General features: G+C 36.6%; 1 protein-coding gene across 1 annotated transcript in view; it reads right to left on the bottom strand.

The window, feature by feature from the left end:
• Positions 1–19,970, bottom strand: part of LOC144956274 (uncharacterized) — a 130,388-nt gene that overhangs the window by 46,469 nt on the left and 63,949 nt on the right. Inside the window, exons 25-33 of the mRNA XM_078886738.1 lie at positions 19,700–19,826; positions 16,133–16,237; positions 15,423–15,472; positions 12,187–12,337; positions 10,444–10,521; positions 8,054–8,164; positions 6,323–6,516; positions 4,853–4,921; positions 3,095–3,202 (exon numbers count right to left, since the gene is read on the bottom strand). Of these exons, the coding sequence (XP_078742864.1) occupies positions 3,095–3,202; positions 4,853–4,921; positions 6,323–6,516; positions 8,054–8,164; positions 10,444–10,521; positions 12,187–12,337; positions 15,423–15,472; positions 16,133–16,237; positions 19,700–19,826 (993 nt within the window). The remainder of the gene's footprint in view (positions 1–3,094; positions 3,203–4,852; positions 4,922–6,322; positions 6,517–8,053; positions 8,165–10,443; positions 10,522–12,186; positions 12,338–15,422; positions 15,473–16,132; positions 16,238–19,699; positions 19,827–19,970) is intronic.

The raw sequence follows: 19,970 nt of genomic DNA, 5'->3' as shown, positions 1-19,970 counted from the left end.
GTTGCAGTCAGGTGGTGTACCAGACAATTACAAAGTTGCTCATGTCAAACCCCTTTTGAAAAAACCTGATCTCGAAAAAGAGAACTTAAAAAACTATCGCCCTGTCTCTAATCTTCCTTTTCTTTCTAAGATCTTAGAAAAGCTTGTTTTGAAACAATTACTGTCTCATCTTAAAAATAATTGTCTTGAAGAAAAATTTCAGTCTGCTTATAGGCAACATCATTCGACGGAAACCGCACTTGTTAGGGTTGTTAATGATCTCCTCTCTGTTATAGACAATGGTTCATGTTCTTTGCTGAATTTGCTTGACCTATCGTCTGCTTTTGATACTATTGATCACAATCTTCTTCTCAAACGTCTTGAAATTACTTATGGCGTGTCAGGTGCAGCGCTTGATTGGTTTAGGTCATATTTGTTTAATCGTAAACAGATTATTACGGTGGATGAATATAGATCTGAGGAAATCTTTCTTGATTGTGGGGTTCCCCAGGGTTCAGTACTTGGACCCGTTCTTTTTGTTTGGTACGTTGGTCCTCTGTCTAAAATCATCAGAAGTTTTGGTCTGATGATACGCAATTGTACTGCGTTTCCAATACGAGAAATTTACAAGAAGTATCAGCCAATAGTAAAAATTGTATCCAAAGTGTTAAGAAATGGATGAATGAGAACAGACTGAAACTAAATGATGATAAGACGGAGGTGCTGTATGTGGGGAACAGGAAGTGGAAAAGTGAAACAGATTTGAAGTTGGGGATGCCTCCATTCAAATTGTTGACAAAGTGAAAAACCTTGGCACATTCTTAGACTCTGGACTGTCGATGGAGCATCAGGTTAATAATTTGGTTAGATCTCTCTTTTTCCAACTAAAAAAGATTGCTTCCATTAGACGGTTCATATCTGAGGATGTGACCAAGCACCTGGTTGTGTCCCTCATACTATCGAAATTGGATTATTGTAATGCTCTGTTGTTTGGCGTTTCGCAATACAATCTGAAACGTCTTCAGATTGTCCAAAACAGCACTGCCAGACTAGTATTCATGAAAAGTAGGTGCGACTCTGCCAGACCTCTATTTCATGACCTGCATTGGCTGCCTGTTGAGAAAAGGATTAAATTCAAAGCTTGTGCTTTAGTGTATCGTTGTCTTGAAGGTACTGTCCCTTCCTACCTTTCGGAACTAATTGAAAGATACTCAAAACCCCGCCCCTTACGTTCGGCCAGTGATTCCACAAAACTAGTTGTCCCTCGAATTCGGAAAAATGCTGGAATGAGATCCTTTTCTCATTTCGGACCCTCTATTTTGAACGCCTTACCGCAGAGCATTCGTGAAAAAGAATCATAGTCTATTTTTAAACGTTCGCTTAAAACATATTTGTTTCGATTTTAGTAGATGGTATGAGAAGCAAGATAGGTTTGGTTTGTGTTGTGTGTTGTGTTGTGTGTGTGTATGTGTGCGTGTGTGTGTGTGCTTGTGTGTGTAAATGAGTATGTTTCAGCCAAAGTAATTTGTAATTTAAGCGCTTAGAGTCTGGTGTCTCGGAGTTATAGCTCTATATAAGTTTTCAGCATTATTATTATTATTTATTATTACTACTACAACAACTACCACCACCACCACTACTACTACCACCACCAACACCACTACTACTACTACTACCACCACCACCACCACAACTACTACTACTACCACCACCACTACTACTAATACTACCACCACCACCACCACTACTACTACTACTACCACCACCACCACCACCACTACTACTACTACTACCACCACCACCACTACTACTACTACTACTACCACCACCACCACCACTACTACTACTACTACCACCACCACCACTACTACTACCACCACCACCACCACCGCTACTACTACTACTACCACCACCACCACCACTACTACTACTACTACAACCACCACCACCACCACTACTACTACTACTACCACCACCACCACCACTACTACCACCACCACCACCACTACTACTACAACTACTACCACCACCACCACTACTACTACTACTACTACCACCACCACCACCACTACTACTACTACTACCACCACCACCACCACTACTACTACTACTACTACCACCACCACCACTACCACCCCCACCTACTTCACTACACTACCACCACCACCACGACCACCACTACTACCACTACTACTACCACCACCACCTCACCACTACTACTACCACCACCACCACCACTATCACTACTACTAACACCACCACCACCACCACTATCACTACGACTACCACCACCACCACCACCACCACCACTACTACCACTACTACTACCACCACCACCACCACTATCACTACTACTACCACCACCACCACCTCCACCACCACCACTATCACTACTACTACTACCACCACCACCACCACCACCACTATCACTACTACTACCACCACCACCACCACCACCACCACCACCACCACCACTATCACTACTACTACCACCACCACCACCTCCACCACCACCACTATCACTACTACTACCACCACCACCACAACCACCACCACCACTATCACTACTACCACCACCACCACCACCACCACTACTACCACTACCCCTACTACTACCATTATTACCACTCGATTGTTGTGTTTTCTGAGGAATATTTCGACTGATAAATGCCCAGTAGTACAAAAGCACTCGATAAATTTATTTATGTACAGCATATAATAGGGTAAAACAGACAGCAGCTACAACAAAGAAACAAGATAATGAAGTTGAGGTGGCAGAAATAAGGTTGTTGAGATGGTCACTTGGTTGGCCAAGAAAAGATAAAGTGATAAATCTGAAAAAAAAGGAAATCTTACCGTCATCAAACTATCTGCATTAAAGGAGATCTTACTTTCATCAAATCTTCATTAAAGGAAATTTTACCTTCATCAAATCTGCATCAAAGGAAATCTTACCTTCATCAATTCTTCATTAAAGGAAATATTACTTTCATCAAATCTTCATCAAAGGAAATCTTACTTTCATGAAATCTGCATCAAAGGAAATCTTACCTTCATCAAATCTGCTTCAAAGGAAATCTTACCTTCATCAGATCTTCATTAAAGGAAATCTTACCTTCATAGATTCATCATCCAGTATTTCCATGACCTCCGCCTCCAACCCCAGACACAGAAAGAGGGCATTTCTCATCATCTCTAGGAATGAGGTAAGGCCACGGTGGATCTAAGTCAAACAGATTTATTCCATTGATTTAGAAAGATAATGAAATAAATAAATAAATAATGAAATAAATAATGAAATAAATAAACAATTAGTTAAATAAATAAATAAATAAAAATAAATAAATATGCCTATTTACAAATTCCATTTCAATATTATGTGAAATGCGTTTAACAATGTTTGATTAAATATATTATTATTATTATTATATTATATATTATTATTATATATTATTATTATTATTATTATTATTATTATTATTATTATTTATTATTATTATCATTATTATTAGTATTATTTATAATATTATTAGTTAGTATTGTTATAATTACGGAAGGTCATATGGAGCTATTTTTCAACAAGCATGTTAAAGAAGTCGGGCGGGGTCCCGATAGCTTAGCTGGTAGAGCACTCGCTTCACAAGCAAAAGGATTCAGATTGATCCCAGGTTATGTTGAGATTTTTTTTTTACTCCCGCCTACCTGACCACCCAGTAGTGATTGGGTAGCTGGGCCTGTTAGATCTGGTGGAGAAGTAATTTGCAACATACTAGCGTCCTATCCAAAGGGTAGCAAGCAATTGCTATCATCCATTTCATGCAATAGAAACTGGCATAAACTCCAGCTTCCATGAGCCTGATGGCTCTGAAGAACTAGTTCATTAAAATATCTAAACCATGGGTGGAAAGTACATCGTCATAGGCCGACATCCTATCCAAAGGGTAGCAAACAAATTGCTACTTTCCGTTTAGTGGTTCAGAAACCAGAATAAACTCTGGCTCCATGTGCCTTACGGGTCTGAAGGTCTATAGTGGAATAAGATGACTAAGACCAGTTGGGGTGACTAGGGCCAGCCCCAAACGCCCCCCCCCCCCCCCCCCCCCCCCGAGATTGAAAATTATTAAACAAATATGGTAAAATGTACATCATTTGATAGATTTTAATCGTCCCCACACTTTAGAAATAGAACATCGGACAGGCTATTTCAGTGTCAAGATATATCGTATTTTTAAAAAAAATGATGCCCTTTCTCAACGACACCATTAGGTCCTGTCATTGAGGCCTTCCACGAAGGAATATTATAGATAACACATTACATAAGATGTCTGATGTCAACAGAAATGACCCATGTTGTCACAGTGAGCAAATCAGGGGTTAATACTCTTGCCCAAAGAAAAAAAAAAAGGAAAGGACTGAAGCAAGACTTAACCACTCGTCCACTTCGCCCCCATATAAAGATGATAAAAAAAAAGTGGTCATAGTCACCCCAACTGGCTTTAGTCACCCTATTCCACAGTACAAAATGTTCTAAAAAGACTGACAGAAAAAATAACACGAATGAGTTAAATAGAACATTAAACTTTTTTTTTTTTTTTTTTTGGTTCAACCAACTTATTAAAAATCAATTCCTATTTAAATCAAGAAACAACGCTGAATATAAAAGTTTCAACACAGAACAAAATTATACCAAACATGGAATGTTTCAGGCTCAAATTCCTTCTTCAGCCAACAATATTGGCTGAAGAAGGGTTTTGAGCCCGGAACGTTCCAAATTTGGTATTTTGCTCTGGGTTGAAACTGTTATATTCAGTGTTGTTTATGACTTTTTCCAGTCCACAGCTTCTAGCAGCCCAGTATCATTGATTTAAATTACCTCTGCTGGGCTCAAATCGTCAATGCCTTCCACATCTTTCGTCAACTGTTTATATTCTGGCAAGGGACTCTAATAATAAAGAAGAGTGTCAAAAAATGAATTTAAAAAAAAACAAAACAAAAGAATGAGCTTTTATATAGCGCAGTATCCGCTCAAAGCATTTACAAGGGGTCCCTGATCAACAGCAATACGTAACATGTAGGACGAGACATGACGCCTGTTAGAGACAATGCTGTTAACAGCCAGGTACCCATTTTATACCTGAGTACAGTGATAGAATGTGAGTAAAGAGCCTTCTCCAAGGACTCAACTATGCGCCGAGTGAGGCTCGAAACCAGGACCTTCCGATCCGAAAGCGAGTGCCATACCACTAGACCACATAGCTGCCCATGAATACAACAAAAGTTGAAATAATACGCGTTTTGTTATGCTAAACATTTTTGTTGAAACATTATTTTTTACAGGAATGGGCAAGATTATTTTATGGGTAGTATTGTTTTTGTTTATTCATCTAAACAACGACATTACCACATTATCTCATTCATCTGTAGTGTTTCATTCATCCTGTTTTGTTGATAAAGGGGAAACCTGAACCGTCCATTTTATCTGTTTTCGTTTATTAAATAGAAGCTTACATTCAATTTCACATTGCTATTTATTTCTTTGAGTTTCGAGCAGCAACCTTTCCACTAATCATAATCAGTGGTCTGAATTCTGTATTGAAGTCTAATTACGCCCCCTTTATAAACCATTTTGGAAACCTCGCAATGACAACAACTTTGGGTCAATGTGCGTTACCCAGAGAAAACAATTAAAATATGTGAAATATATATATATATATATATATATATATATATATATAATATATATATATATATATATATATATATATATATATATATATATATATATATATATATAAATATATATATATATATATATATATATATATATATATATATATAATATATATATATATATATATATAATATATATATAAATTATAAAAACAAAAACCATGAAATAATAGTGCTCAACTTTAGTATAAAAGGAGCTATTTATAAACATTTGAAAGATAATTAAGATAGTTTGACTTCTACAACGTTGTTGTCGAGCGTTGCTCTCATCTGATATATATAAATAAAAGACTTGAATTACTATTGACGCCTACATATTTGTTTCATGACTTTTACGTTGGGAAATCTTCGGGGAGTGAAATCGTTATTATTTTTATTTATATTTATAATTGTGTGTTGTTTCGTACTTCCTGCAATGTTTTGGTGTTGATATAGATATATATATTATTGTAATATATACCACGATGTTGGAGTCTGTCTACATCGATTTTTCAAGTCTTCCGGCCATCATCAGGACTGTGTGTTACATGAGTTTAGTTTGATGAGTGTTGTTGTTGTTGTTGTTATTGTAATTTTTCTGATAGTTTGTATGTAGTGCATTCTTCCAGCTTACCTGCTGCAGGCGAAGTAAGAGCATACACCAAGCCCACAAAGATTGAAAGCCCAGGGACATGTCAACCCTGTCCATCGTGTTCAGTTTCTCCAAAGTCAATCCTTCATTATCCAGCATGTGCAGGACATGAAAACATTCCAATGTCTTTCCCTGTGCAGAGGATGGTACACACGTCATAACTGTGTTTACATCAGCTGTGATTGAATGATAAAACACAAGATGAGGATAAGTTTAACCCTCTACTACTACTACTATACAACAACTACTACTACTACTACTACTACTACTACTACTACTACTATACAACTACTACTATACAACTACTACTACTACTACTACTACTACTACTACTACTACTAACTACTACTACTACTACTATACTACTACTACTACTAACTACTACTACTACTATACTACTACTACTACTACATACTACTACTACTACTACTACTACTAACTACTACTACTACTACTACTACTATACTACTACTAACTACTACTACTACTACTACTACTACATACTACTACTACTACTTACTACTACTACTACTACTACTATACTACTACTACTACTAACTACTACTACTACTACTACTACTACTACTACTATACAACTACTACTACTACACTACACTACTACTACTACTACTACTACACTACACTACTACATACTACTAACTACTACTACTATCACTACTACTACTATACTAACTACTACTACTACTACTACTACTACTACACTATCTACTACTACTAACTATACTAACTACTACTACTACTACTACTACTACTACTACTACTACTACTACTACTACTACTACTACTACTACTACTACTACTACTACTACTACTACTACTACTACTACTACTATACTACTACTACTACTACTACTACTACTACTACTACTACTAACTACTACTACTACTACTACTACTACTATACTACTAATACTATACTAATAATATATATAATAATAATAATATATATATATATAATACTATTTACTTCTTATATACATTCTATATGTCTTCTAACTTTCATTATTTTCTAAAATACATCTCCTCACACGTGACTTTTCCTTATATTCCTATACACCCCAACTCCATTATTCATACACTCACCCCCCCCCCCCCCCCCCCCCCCCCCCCCCCGTCACACCAACGTTTCATTCACACTCCAAACACCATTGAGTACAGATGATACAAGTATATATATATATATATATATAATATATATATATATATATATATAATGTAAATTTTCACTCACATTTTTTTGCCGAGACGACTCGTTTCTGTGTTTTTTACACTTCTTCAGTCGGCGCAATGGATTAATTACAATGGATTACGCCGACTGAAGAAGTGTAAAAAACACAGAAACGAGTCGTCTCGGCAAAAAAATGTGAGTGAAAATTTACATTATATATTAGCTCTAACCACCATTATCGAGCACTTTCGTACCTACAAGTACCCACCAACACTCATAAATATATATATATATATATATATAATCAATGTTCATATAGCACATTTCCACATTTCCTACCACGCTTAATGTGGTTTAAAATTATTAATCGAACCCGAATCCCCAATTTAACATTGCAGTTTATCTCCCCCCCCCCTCTCTCTCTCTCTCTCTCTCTCCCTCTCTCTCTCTCTCTCTCTCTCTCCCTCTCTCTCTCTCTCTCTCTCTCTCTCTCTCTCTCTCTCTAACTCTCTCAAGAAAATTACCTCTGAAGTAACAGAGAGGATGGACTTTAAAGTCCCGAGTAACGATGACCTGTGAAACCAACTTGTAGTCATCGACTGACAAAGCCTTTGGAAGTAACATCATGGCACCCACTGAAATATATATATAAACAAGTAGTCCTTCAGAATTACAGAAGACATTAGAAAAAATTAGACTACCTTGAGGAGATCCAACCTGTAATCAGGTCAGGTGGTTTGTGGTTCAATCCCTAGTCGAAGAAGGCGGAGACTTAGGAATGTTTCTTTTTTTTCTTTGTTTATTTTTTTAAAATGTCTGCTTGTCTAGCACGTGTTCATGCACACATTTCCAGATCATAGACTTAAACCATCGAACACCCGCTTTGTCACTTTGGTATTCTCAAGAGATAAACAAGGACGGAAGACATTAGAAAGAAACTGGAGGCAGCAGGAATGTGGTTTCTTAGAAGATGTTAAGAATCTCATGGATAGAGAAGAAAACTAAAGAAGAAGTATTAGAGCAAGCTGAAACTAAAAGGTTATTAATTCGTACAATATGAAAAAGACAAATGCAATTTTTAGGGCACCTAAATCGACATAAATGTATTGAACATCTTGCTCTCACAGGAAAGATAGAATGTAAAAAGAGTAAAGGTAGACCAAGAAAAACATATTTGAATAGTTTGAACAGCTGGGTGACAAAGAAAGAGAAGAGTAATATTAGTTTTCTGAGGTTATCTGATCAGAGAGATGAATGGCGTATCATGATCACTGATGTCTGGCACAGACTTGGTACTTGAAGAAGAAGAAGAAGTCCTTCAGAGCCATTGCATCCATGGAGCTGGAGTTTATCCTGGTTTCTATAGCATGAAACGGACAATAGCAATTGCTTGCTATCCTTTGGATAGGATGCCAGTCTATCACAAAGTACTTTACCCCAAATATAACAGTCTCAGTTACCCATTCTCTGCTGGATGAACAGGGGGGTCAGAAAAAATCTCAACTGCACCCGGGATCGATAACTTGGTCCCTTTGCATGTGAAGCGAGTTCTCTACCAACTGAGCTATCGGGACCGTAAAATATAAATATAAGAGTAAATGTAACCCACAGTCTCACAACAGTATTGTGTTGGGATGGATCAGACCTCTAATTTGTTTGTTTTTAAAGGTTTTACGGCGCACGCAACACATTTAGGTCATATTAGCACCAGTAAAAATGGTGAAAATTGGATAGTAAAAACATTCTTGATGTACAATTAAAAGGGCTTGAGGAAAAAGTAAGACAAAGGGGAATTAGTTCAAATAGGGAACAGATGTAGATTCCAAGAGCACATTATCAGTGTACTTACTGTACTTATCACCTAAATGTTTCACCCAGACACCAGCACAAGATCCCACTTAGAGGAATACACTCAAATGGTAACAAATCCTATGTTAAAAACAAATAACAATACATAACAGAGAGATGATTTACAAGGATAAAAAACACAATCTCCCTAAACTATAACTATATATTCAACTGTTTCCGTCAAAGCTAAGGACTCCAGCCAGGGCCAAGACAAAATTTAGTAATACCATTCCAAGACAAAAACAGAAAGCAAGTTGGAAAACAGATACAGGGGGGTAGAAGGCACAGCAAGTACCTCCCTGGCCACTATGGGAGGTCAGGTACCCCACCCTGATCAGACCTCTAAAATTGAATTTGTGTGTTTTGTTGTTTTTAAAGGTTTGACGATGCTTGATACATTAAAGTCATATCAGCGCCATGAATAAAAAAGGGAGAAAATGGCATAGTCATAAAATTCTAGAACTACAATTAAAGCACTCAAGAAAAACTGAGGTAAAGGGGAATTGGTTCAAATAGGGAACAGATTTACATTCCAAGAGCACACTATCAATGTACTTAGTTTGAGATCACCAAAAAATTTCTTCAAAATAATTTATTTTTTTTAAAGTAGACACCGGACTATCATTTTTGAAAATGTCTTTTTATCAGTGATTGGAAACACATCCAGAATTTTTAAAAAGCATTATCCCATTCCACTCAGATATAGATGAGTACCTGAGTATAGGAAGTGACGAATGTGTTGATAGTTCTCATTGATAAAATAAAAAGTATCTTTGGGGTAAAGTACTTCGATTCACACACACACACACACACACACACACACAAACACACACACACACACACACACACCTGAAAAACTTCGTTATTTTAAGGAGATAAAAATAGCAGTCGCTATTGTTAACTTTAAAATCAACAATTTACCATCACAAGGATTAAAATTACACTTCGAAATCCGTTTGATGATATATATATATATATATATATATATATATATATATATATATATATATATATATATATATATATATATATATATATATATATATATACAAACATCCTTACTTACGTGAATAATTAAATCCCCCACTTGTGTACAGCATGTCTTCCACCGGATCTCTCATTTGTATTTGCCTGGCATGCAACACTGTGGACAAAACAATAGATAGAACGAAGTAGACGTCACTCAGGTCTTTGTTATTGCTTTTTGCCATCCGTGTTTATGAGTAATTCTCACTAAACCGTATGAACCAGACTATAAACGTTCAATGTTACATATAGTTTTGTGTGTTGATCTGTTATACTTCTGGATGGCAATGTTGTGAGTTTCTTAGCCGAGCACATACTATTTATATCAAATTGAACAAGTATAGGATCAAAGTTTTAAGGCATTCTCTTACAATTGCAGATTTAGTTACAAAAAATAAGTAGTAGTAGTAGTAGTAGTAGTAGTAGTAGTAGTAGTAGTAGTAGTAGTAGTAGTAGTAGTAGTAGTAGTAGTAGTAGTAGTAGTTTTTAAGGATTTTACGGCGCTCGCAACACATTTAGGTTATATCAGCGTCAGTAAAAAGGAAGAAAATGGGATAGTAAAAAGTTATAGAATTACAATTAAAGCACCCATGAAAAAGTAAGACATAGGGGAATTGGGAACAAATAGGGATCAGATGTAGATTCCAAGAGCATACCACCAATGTACTTAGTTTGAGATCACCTAAAAGTCTCATCCAGACACAAGCACAGGTCCCAACTAAGAGGAATACACTCAAATATTTACCAATCATATAATATAATATGTAAACTAAACATTATACAATGCATAACAGAGAGATGATTTACAAGGGAAAAAATATCATCTCCCAAAACTATAACTATACATTCGACTGTTTCCCTCCCAGCCAAGGAGCTCCGGCAAGGATCAGGACAAAACTAAGTAATCTCATTCCAAGACAATGACAGGAAACAATTGGGAAACGGGTATGGGGGATGGAAGACAGAGCATGCACCTCCCTGCCCACTATGGGAGGTCAGGATCCCCACCCAGGTGGTAGTAGTAGTAGTAGTAGTAGTAGTAGTAGTAGTAGTAGTAGTAGTAGTAGTAGTAGTAGTAGTAGTAGTAGTAGTAGTTGTAGTAGTAGTAGAGGAAAGAAAAGAAGATGATATGATGATAGTATGATAATGATGGTGATGATGATGATGATGATGATGATGATGATGATGATGATGATGATGATGATGATGATGATGATGATGATGATGACGACGATGATGATGGTGATGATGATGGCGATGATAATAATAACAATGACAAGGATGAAGATATTGATGAAATGGCAATCTATGTCAATTTTATAACTAGACTTTTATTTTTTTTTTTGTTCAGATCTGTAAAGACATTTAAAAAAACAAACGTGTTTGGCCAAGATTTGTTTTTATTTTTATGTGACCCACAAATACACAAATAAAAATGAAACTTTATGTTTTCCAATCCCGTTTTTATATTTCACTTTCTAAATTGCATTACACAGTTTCTCTCCGCCTCCCCTCTTTTCACTTAATTAATAGCGCACCTTTTAGAAATATCTAGTATTCTATTTTAATTCGTGCTTCCTTACAAAGGAGCATACTATTTCCTGCCCATCAATGTTTTGTTTATTCATCTTAACAACGCTACTATCACATCATCTTATTCGTCTGTAGTGTTTCATTCATCCTGTTTTGTTGATAAAGGGGAAACCCAAAACGTCCATTTTATCTGTTTTCATATATTAAATTGAAGCTTACATTCAATTTCACATTGTTATTTATCACTGACCAGAGGGTAACACGTTCAAATTGCAGGATGCGATGTAGTCTGGTAGTCTTGGGTTCTCTCTCTGAATTCTTCCAAAGTCTGATGCTTTGATGGGTTGACCGTTGATTCTATCCATACGAAGTAATTTGTCAAACCCACACGGTACTTGAATCTGGTGATTGGGAGAGGAAAATCAGATGATTGGAAAAAAGAAAAAAAAACAGAAAAAAGCCTATCGAAAAAAGTGAAATCCACATGGTGCCTGATTCTGGTAATAAGTAGAGGCAAGCCAAATAATTGTAAAAAAAAAAACAAAACAATAAAAAAAACTGTCTATATGATTAATTAGAGAGTGGTGGGGGTTGCCTGAAGACTGGAATCAGAAAAAAATACTATAGAACAAGGTGAAATTGGAAAGGTTTCAGATGAAAACATTACAAACAATGGACGTTTTTTGGAATTAACCCTTCATCAGCAAAACAAGAAACAAAGCAACAGTCCATATGATTAATTAATGAGTGGTAGGGGCTGCCTGAAGACTGGGATCTGAAAAAAATACTATTGAAAAGGTGAAATTGGAAATGTTTCAGATGGAAACATTACAAACAATGGACGTTTTGGGTATAAACCCTTCATCATCAAAACAAGAAACAAAGGAACATTGAAAACAAATAACACAAGATGTAGTAAAATATGTAGCATCTGCACAGATGCTAAAATTCTCACTCATTTTGTAGTGTAGTGTTTTGTGTCGAAGTATGACACTCGCCTTCAGACCAGAAGGTCCTAGGTTCGAGTCTCCGTCTGTGTTGAATCCTTGAAAAAGGCTCTTTACTCACATTCTCTCATCATACTCGGGTGTAAAATGAGCACCTGGCCGTAAACTGTGTTGTCTCTATTGGAAAAACAATTCTAAAATCACCTAACAGGCATCACGTCTCATCCTACATGTTAGGTGTTGCTGTTGGCTTTGGAGCCCCTTGTAAAGCGCTTTAAATATTAGCAAGTCTGATAACTGAACACAATTAAGGGATTGACTTGTTGTGATGGAAATGCTAAGCAATTGCTATTGTCCAAATTTCACGCTATAGAAACCGGGAAAACTCCAGCTTCATGAGTCTAAATTCTAATGGCTCTGAAGGACTACTTCTATATTTTGTTCAATGTCATGGCAGGGTTGCCAATTTGGCAGATTTTCTGCCAAATGTCCTTTTTTTTTGGCAGAATTTGAAGTCGTCTGGCAGAGAAAAATCGGTTTGGCAGTTTGGCAGATATTTGGCAGATTTTATTTTCCGAGGCCTAGGGATGAATGTATAGGTCTACTCCACGTTTTCCATAGCAATTTTTATGTATTAGTGATTTTTTTAAACTTGGGAAATGAAAAAAAAAATTATGACATCGGCCTTGAGAATTTTTTGTTTAACAAAACTGATGAGTTTTCAAAGAGGGTACTATAAATAGTACGGTTTGGCAGATTTTTGTGGTATTTGGCAGATTTTTAAAATACAGTTGGCAGAATGCCTGAAATTAATCTGGCAACCCTGTGTCATGGATAATATTTTGCGTTGGTTTAACATAACATATGGTATAAAATCCCTTAAGAAAGCCCTTAATATTAATAGTAATGCTTTAAATCTATTGATTAAAGATTACAATAATGATACACTGGTAAAGATAGTATTTCAACTTAAATGTACTCATGTATATGTGGTGTACAAACATATATCTTTAACCGTGACATGCAAAGCACACACACATACACACACACAAACACACACACACACACACACACACACACACACACACACGCATATAGAAGATAACCATAATAAGGTAACAATGAATAGTATATACATACAAGATTGAAAGCCATGTCAACAGTAGTGCAAACAAGTATTATTCGTCATATATAAATCTCCCATCATATAATTCCCTGTCTAGGTTTGAGAGCATTTATTTCCATCACGCTCCATAATGTAAAGGAATGGACAAGGATGGACACATGTAAAGGAATGGACAAGGATGGACACATGTAAAGGAATGGACAAGGATGGACACATGTAAAGGAATGGACAAGGATGGACACGTGTAAAGGAATGGACAAGGATGGACACATGTAAAGGAATGGACAAGGATGGACACATGTAAAGGAATGGACAAGGATGGACACATGTAAAGGAATGGACAAGGATGGACACATGTAAAGGAATGGACAAGGATGGACACATGTAAAGGAATGGACAAGGATGGACACATGTAAAGGAATGGACAAGGATGGACACCCCAACTCTAATAAATTTAAATTGAGCTTTTTTTTATAGCACAATATCCACTAAATGTGCTCAAAGCACTTTACAAGGGGTCCCTGGCCAACAGCAACGTTTAGCATTGAGGATGGGACATGATGCCTGTTAGGCGATGTTACAATATTTTTTCGGACAGAGACAATGCTGTTAGTGACCAGGTACTCATTTTACACCTGATTACGGTGAGAGAATATGAGTAAAGAGCCTTTTCCAAGGACTCAAAACTATGCACTGAGCGAGGCTCGAACCCAGAACCTTCCGATCCAAAAGCGAGTGTCATACCACTAGACCACATAATAATAACAATAATAATAATAATAATAATAATAATAATAATAACAATAATAATAATAATAATAATAATAATAATAATAATAATAATAATAATAATAATAATAACAATGCACATTTATATTGTGCAACCTATCCCCCTGGTTGGAGGCTCTGGGCACATGAAAGAAATTGAGCTTTTATATAGCGCAATATCCACTAAATGTGCTCAAAGCCCTTTACAAGGGGGTACACAGCCGCTAATACATTTTCTGCACTTGCGGCACCTTTGCATACATTTGGAAAATCTAAAGTTTTGCAACTCAATGGCTTCTTATCCACTTTACTAAAATCATCAGAAAAATTGCCTTGGCTCAGAAACAAAGGGGGAGGGGGGGGGGAGGAGGGGGTTTATGAATTAAAATAACATACAAACAAATAAACAACAAAAGAAAAAAAACAAAAAGAAAAATTGGTATAAAAATGATAATAATAAATAAATAATTAATTTTTTAAAAATTATAAATTTAAAAAAAACATAAACAAGAAAATGCTTGCCTGTAAATAAAATACATAAATTAAGCTTATTCGGGAGAAAAAAAATGTAAATAAACGATTGACCAAGATAAAAAGAATTATATGAGCACCTAATAACACGGAGAAAAAAAATAATAAACTTACATTCAAAAACAGATGCAAAGGTACAGGCTGCCATGACTGTTCATCCGGAGCTGAAAGTTCCGAGTTCAAAAGGTCAATGTTCAAAGTCATTTTTCGACCCACCTCTTTTTTTATTTGGGGGGGGGGGGTGGTTTCTTTTTTTTTCTCTTTTTTTTATGGTGTTTTCTTTTTAAAAATCAAATTTGCCGTTATTTTGTTAGTTTACATTCTAAAAGAATTAATCTACTTATCCAGATTCTTTTTGTTTTGTTTTTTAATGTCTAAACATTTTTTTTCTTTAAAAAAAATCTATTCACTTATTTATTCATTTTAAACATGACATGTTTATCATTTCATGTGTGTGGCTTCAAACTCATAGATATTGACCTTTAAAATACTATAAAGTCGGCAGTTATATAACGAGAGAAAAATCTAAATAATTAAAAATAAATAGAGACTTAGATTAATACAATTAAATAGAGTATAAATAGGCAAATCAATACAAAATGGCATAAATAAATGAATGAATGAATGAATGAATGAATGAATGAATGAATGAATGAATGAATGAATGAATGAATGAATGAATGAATGAATGAACGAATGGTAGTAGTAGTAGCAGTAGTAGTAGTAGTAGTAGTAGTAGTAGTAGTAGTAGTAGTAGTAGTAGTAGTAGTAGTAGTAGTAGTAGTAGTAGTAGTAGTAGTAATAGAAGAAATGAATGAACTCACCAGGGGGCAGAGAGGATGCCAGTGTTTTCCCTAAGGCTGCCGCTGTCCCAGTGGGCATCAGCTGAGGACTGGTATGGATAATGGTGTGTTCTGTGCCACAGACATCTGATGAAGAATACGGTAACAACTTTAAAACATTGCTGAAGGTGACAAAAAGTGAAAATGGAGGAAATTTTGGAACGATGGCCTTTAAGCCCTAATTTTATAGCACTAACCCCCCACTTTTAAAGCCATTGAGATGATAAATCTATAATTGATACTCTATCTAACTTCTGGAAAGTGGGCATTGATGGAAGACTGGTATGGATAATGGTGTGCTCTATGCCACAAACATCTGATGAAGAACACGTGAACAACATTAACTCTCTCCTTACCAGCCATTTTCAGGATTTTCCCTAAAACTTCACACCCAACTAACACTAAAATATATCTATTATCACTCAAAACAATAGCAATAAAGGTCTTCCAATGCATAATTTCTTTGGCCAAACATGTTCTACAGCACACTGTTTATTTTCTTTAAATTTTATGATGGACAAAAGAAATCTGAATAAGGAAAATGTTGGTTGTATCGTACCGAATGTGACGATTTTCCTATCGTTGGTAAGGAGAGGGTTAAAACGGTGCTGAAGGTGACAAAACAGAAAAAGGAGAAGATTTTGGATTGCCTTTAAAATAAATAAAAAATAATAAAATTCCCGTTATTCATCTCATGGGAGAAATTTGTCTCCAGGGTCTATTCCAAGGAAAGACTGGAATAGCCCAGGCTCCAGCCACAGTGCAGCGAAGCAAACTGCACTAGGATGAGGTGACTTGTTCAAGGCCTTGCAGTCCAACGGTATTGGAACTCTGTACCGTTGATTCACGTTGATACCCCTTTAGGCTCCATTTCTTACAGCACTAACCCCCCCCCCCTTCCACCCTTTTTAAAGCAATATGCTTGAACAGACGTGACGTCACTTCCTTCCTAATGACGCAAAGTAACTTAGTAACTGGTTCTAAACTATCGGAACAATGGCGGACGCCCTTATGAAATACTTCTTCGATGAGCATAAAAGTGTATCCAGAGGAGAAAAGCATTATAAATCTGATCATGTTTTGACTTTTATACATTCTGATCACATGACATGTGAAAAAGTTCTAGTCAGCATGAAGAATAAAAAGTACCAATTTTCTTTGCTTAGAACCACGCTGCTCGCCGTTGCTGGGCGACGTGATATCAGACTATTGAATCCAACTGAGATGATAAATTATCATTGTACTCTTGCTAACTTATGGAGAGTATGAAACAATTTGTTCCACCACACATCAAGTCTCCCACTGCCAGTACAGTGGATAGGGGGAAATGTCATTTTTCAAAAGGAGGAAATTCACACAGCAAGTGACTATTATTTTTTTTAACAGAGCCTTTAGATAGGGCAATATCCACTAAATGTGCTCAAAGCGCTTTACAATGTGTACCTGATCAACAGCCACACGTAACATATAAAACGAGACATGACGCTTGCTAGGCGATAATACAATATTTTTCCGACAGAGACAATGATGTTAACGGCCAGGTACTCATTTTACACCTGAGTAGGGTGAGAGAATGTGAGTAAAGAGCCTTTAACAAGGATTCAACAATGCGCTGAGCGAGGCTCAAACCCAGAACCTTCCGATCCAAAAGCAAGTGTCATACCACAAGACCACATAGCCTCAAATTAAGAAACTAGGGAGCAGGCACCGTTGTAAGATAAAGATCTGAACGAGTGTGTGTGAAAGGTGTCAGACAAAGCAAGAAAGAACAATATAAGAAAAAAAATCCATCCCAAAAAATCAGTCTACCGACTGGGGATCGAACCTCAAACCTTCTGATTACAGGTCAGACATGCTACCATTACACCACAGAGGCTGCCGATAGTTGGGACAATTTTAATACCTATAAATATATTCCTGATTCTTTTGGAATGTTTTTTTTTTCTTGTATTTTTCTTTCTTGCTTTGTCTGGCACGTTTCATACACACTTGTTCAAATCTTTAACAAGTGACTTCCTGCCTATTGTGGGAAACATACTAATGTGCAGCTATGAGGTCTTGTGGTATGACACTCGTTTTCGGATGGTCAGCGCATAGTTGAGTCCTTGGAGAAGGCTCTTTACTCACATTCTCTCACCGTACTCAGGTGTAAAATGAGTACCTGGTTGTTAACAGCGTTGTCTCTGTCCTAAAAAATTATAACATCACCTAATAGGCGTCATGTCCCGTCCTAAATGTTAAATGTTGCTGTTGGCCAGGGACCCCTTGTAAAGCGATTTGAGCACATTTAGTGGATATTGCGCTATATAAAAGCTCGATTTTTTATTTAAATCTCATTTGAGATGATTGTGATAAGAACAGTCATGACTTTTAAATATGTCACACCTATGTCAACACACCACTTGCTTGAATGTCAACCTCTTGAAGACCTGAGATGCACATTCCTCCCACCAAATCCAAGCATCAGTAACACACTTTGTAGTCACCTGGAACAACTACAAAAGACGTCTAACTTCTACGTCATGGCACAAGACCGAAGGGCTAGAGCTCAGGTGGTCGCTGGTTCGGATAAGTAAGTAAGTAAGTAAATACGTCACAACTATTCATGCTTGAGATAAGATGAAGATGTTTGTTTTGTTTTTGTTTTTGAGGGTTTTATGGCGCTAGCAACACATTAAGGTCATATCAACGCCAGTAAAAAGGATGAAAATGGGAGAGCAGTAATAAGTTCTAGATTTACAAATAAAGCATCCAAGAAAAGGGAAGACAAAGGGGAATTGGTTCAAAGAGGAAACAGATGTAGATTTCAAGAGCACATTATCAAAGTATTAGTTTGAGATCACCTAAAAGTCTCATCCAGACACAAGCACAGGTCCCTACTAAGAGGAATATACTCAAATGTTTACAAATCATATAATATGTAAACAAAACATAATACAGTGCATAACAGAGAGATGATTTACAATGAAAAACATATCATCTCCCAAAAACTATGTAACTATACATTTGACTGTTTCCCTCTCAGCCAGGATATCCAGCCAGGAGCAGGACAAAACCAAGTAATCTCATTCCAAGACAAAGACATAAAGCAAGTTGGAAAATAGATACAGGGGGATAGAAGACACAGTATGTACCTCCCTATCCACTATGGGAGGTCAGGAACCCCATCCAGTAAGCTGAAAAAAGGTCTGACTGACACGTTTACACTCAATCCAAATGTGCGGCTATGTAGTCTAGTGGTATGACACTCGCTTTCAGATCGGAAGGTCCTGGGTTCGAGCCTCACTCTGCGCATAGTTGAATCCTTGGAAAAGGCTCTTAACTCACATTCTCTCACCGTACTCAGGTGTAAAATGAGTACCTGGCTGTTAACAGCGTTTTCTCTGTCGAAAAAAAATTGTAATATCGCCTAACAGGCGCCATGTCTCGTTCTATGTGTTACGTGTTGCTGTTGGTTAGGGACTCTTTGTAAAGCGCTTTGAGCACTTTTAGCGGATATTGCACTATATAAAAAGCTCAATTTAAATTTTAATCCATAAATCCCCTTACCAAGAGTCAGATATCCACTGGCGTTGATTTCTTTGATGACAGCTGGGTGGTGGGTACCATCCTCCAAGGTCACCTCTAGAACTGACCCGACCTTGAACTCTTCTTGGTCCTTCAGCTGCCATGATTTCTGGTATTATTATCAAAGGGTAATGTCAAGGTTGCTGCTCGAAGCTCGAAGCAATAAATAACAATGTGAAATTGAATGGAAGCTTCAATTTATGTAATTACGAAAACAGATAGAATGGACGTTTCAGGTTTCCCCTTTATCAAC

This window comes from Berghia stephanieae, chromosome 11, assembly GCF_034508935.2.
Source record: "Berghia stephanieae isolate SIO BIC M18660-M18661 chromosome 11, UCSD_Bste_1.3, whole genome shotgun sequence".
Lineage (NCBI taxonomy): Eukaryota > Metazoa > Mollusca > Gastropoda > Nudibranchia > Aeolidiidae > Berghia > Berghia stephanieae.
The sequence above is the reverse complement of the archived record's forward strand: the minus strand, read 5'-3'. Positions and strand labels throughout refer to the sequence as shown.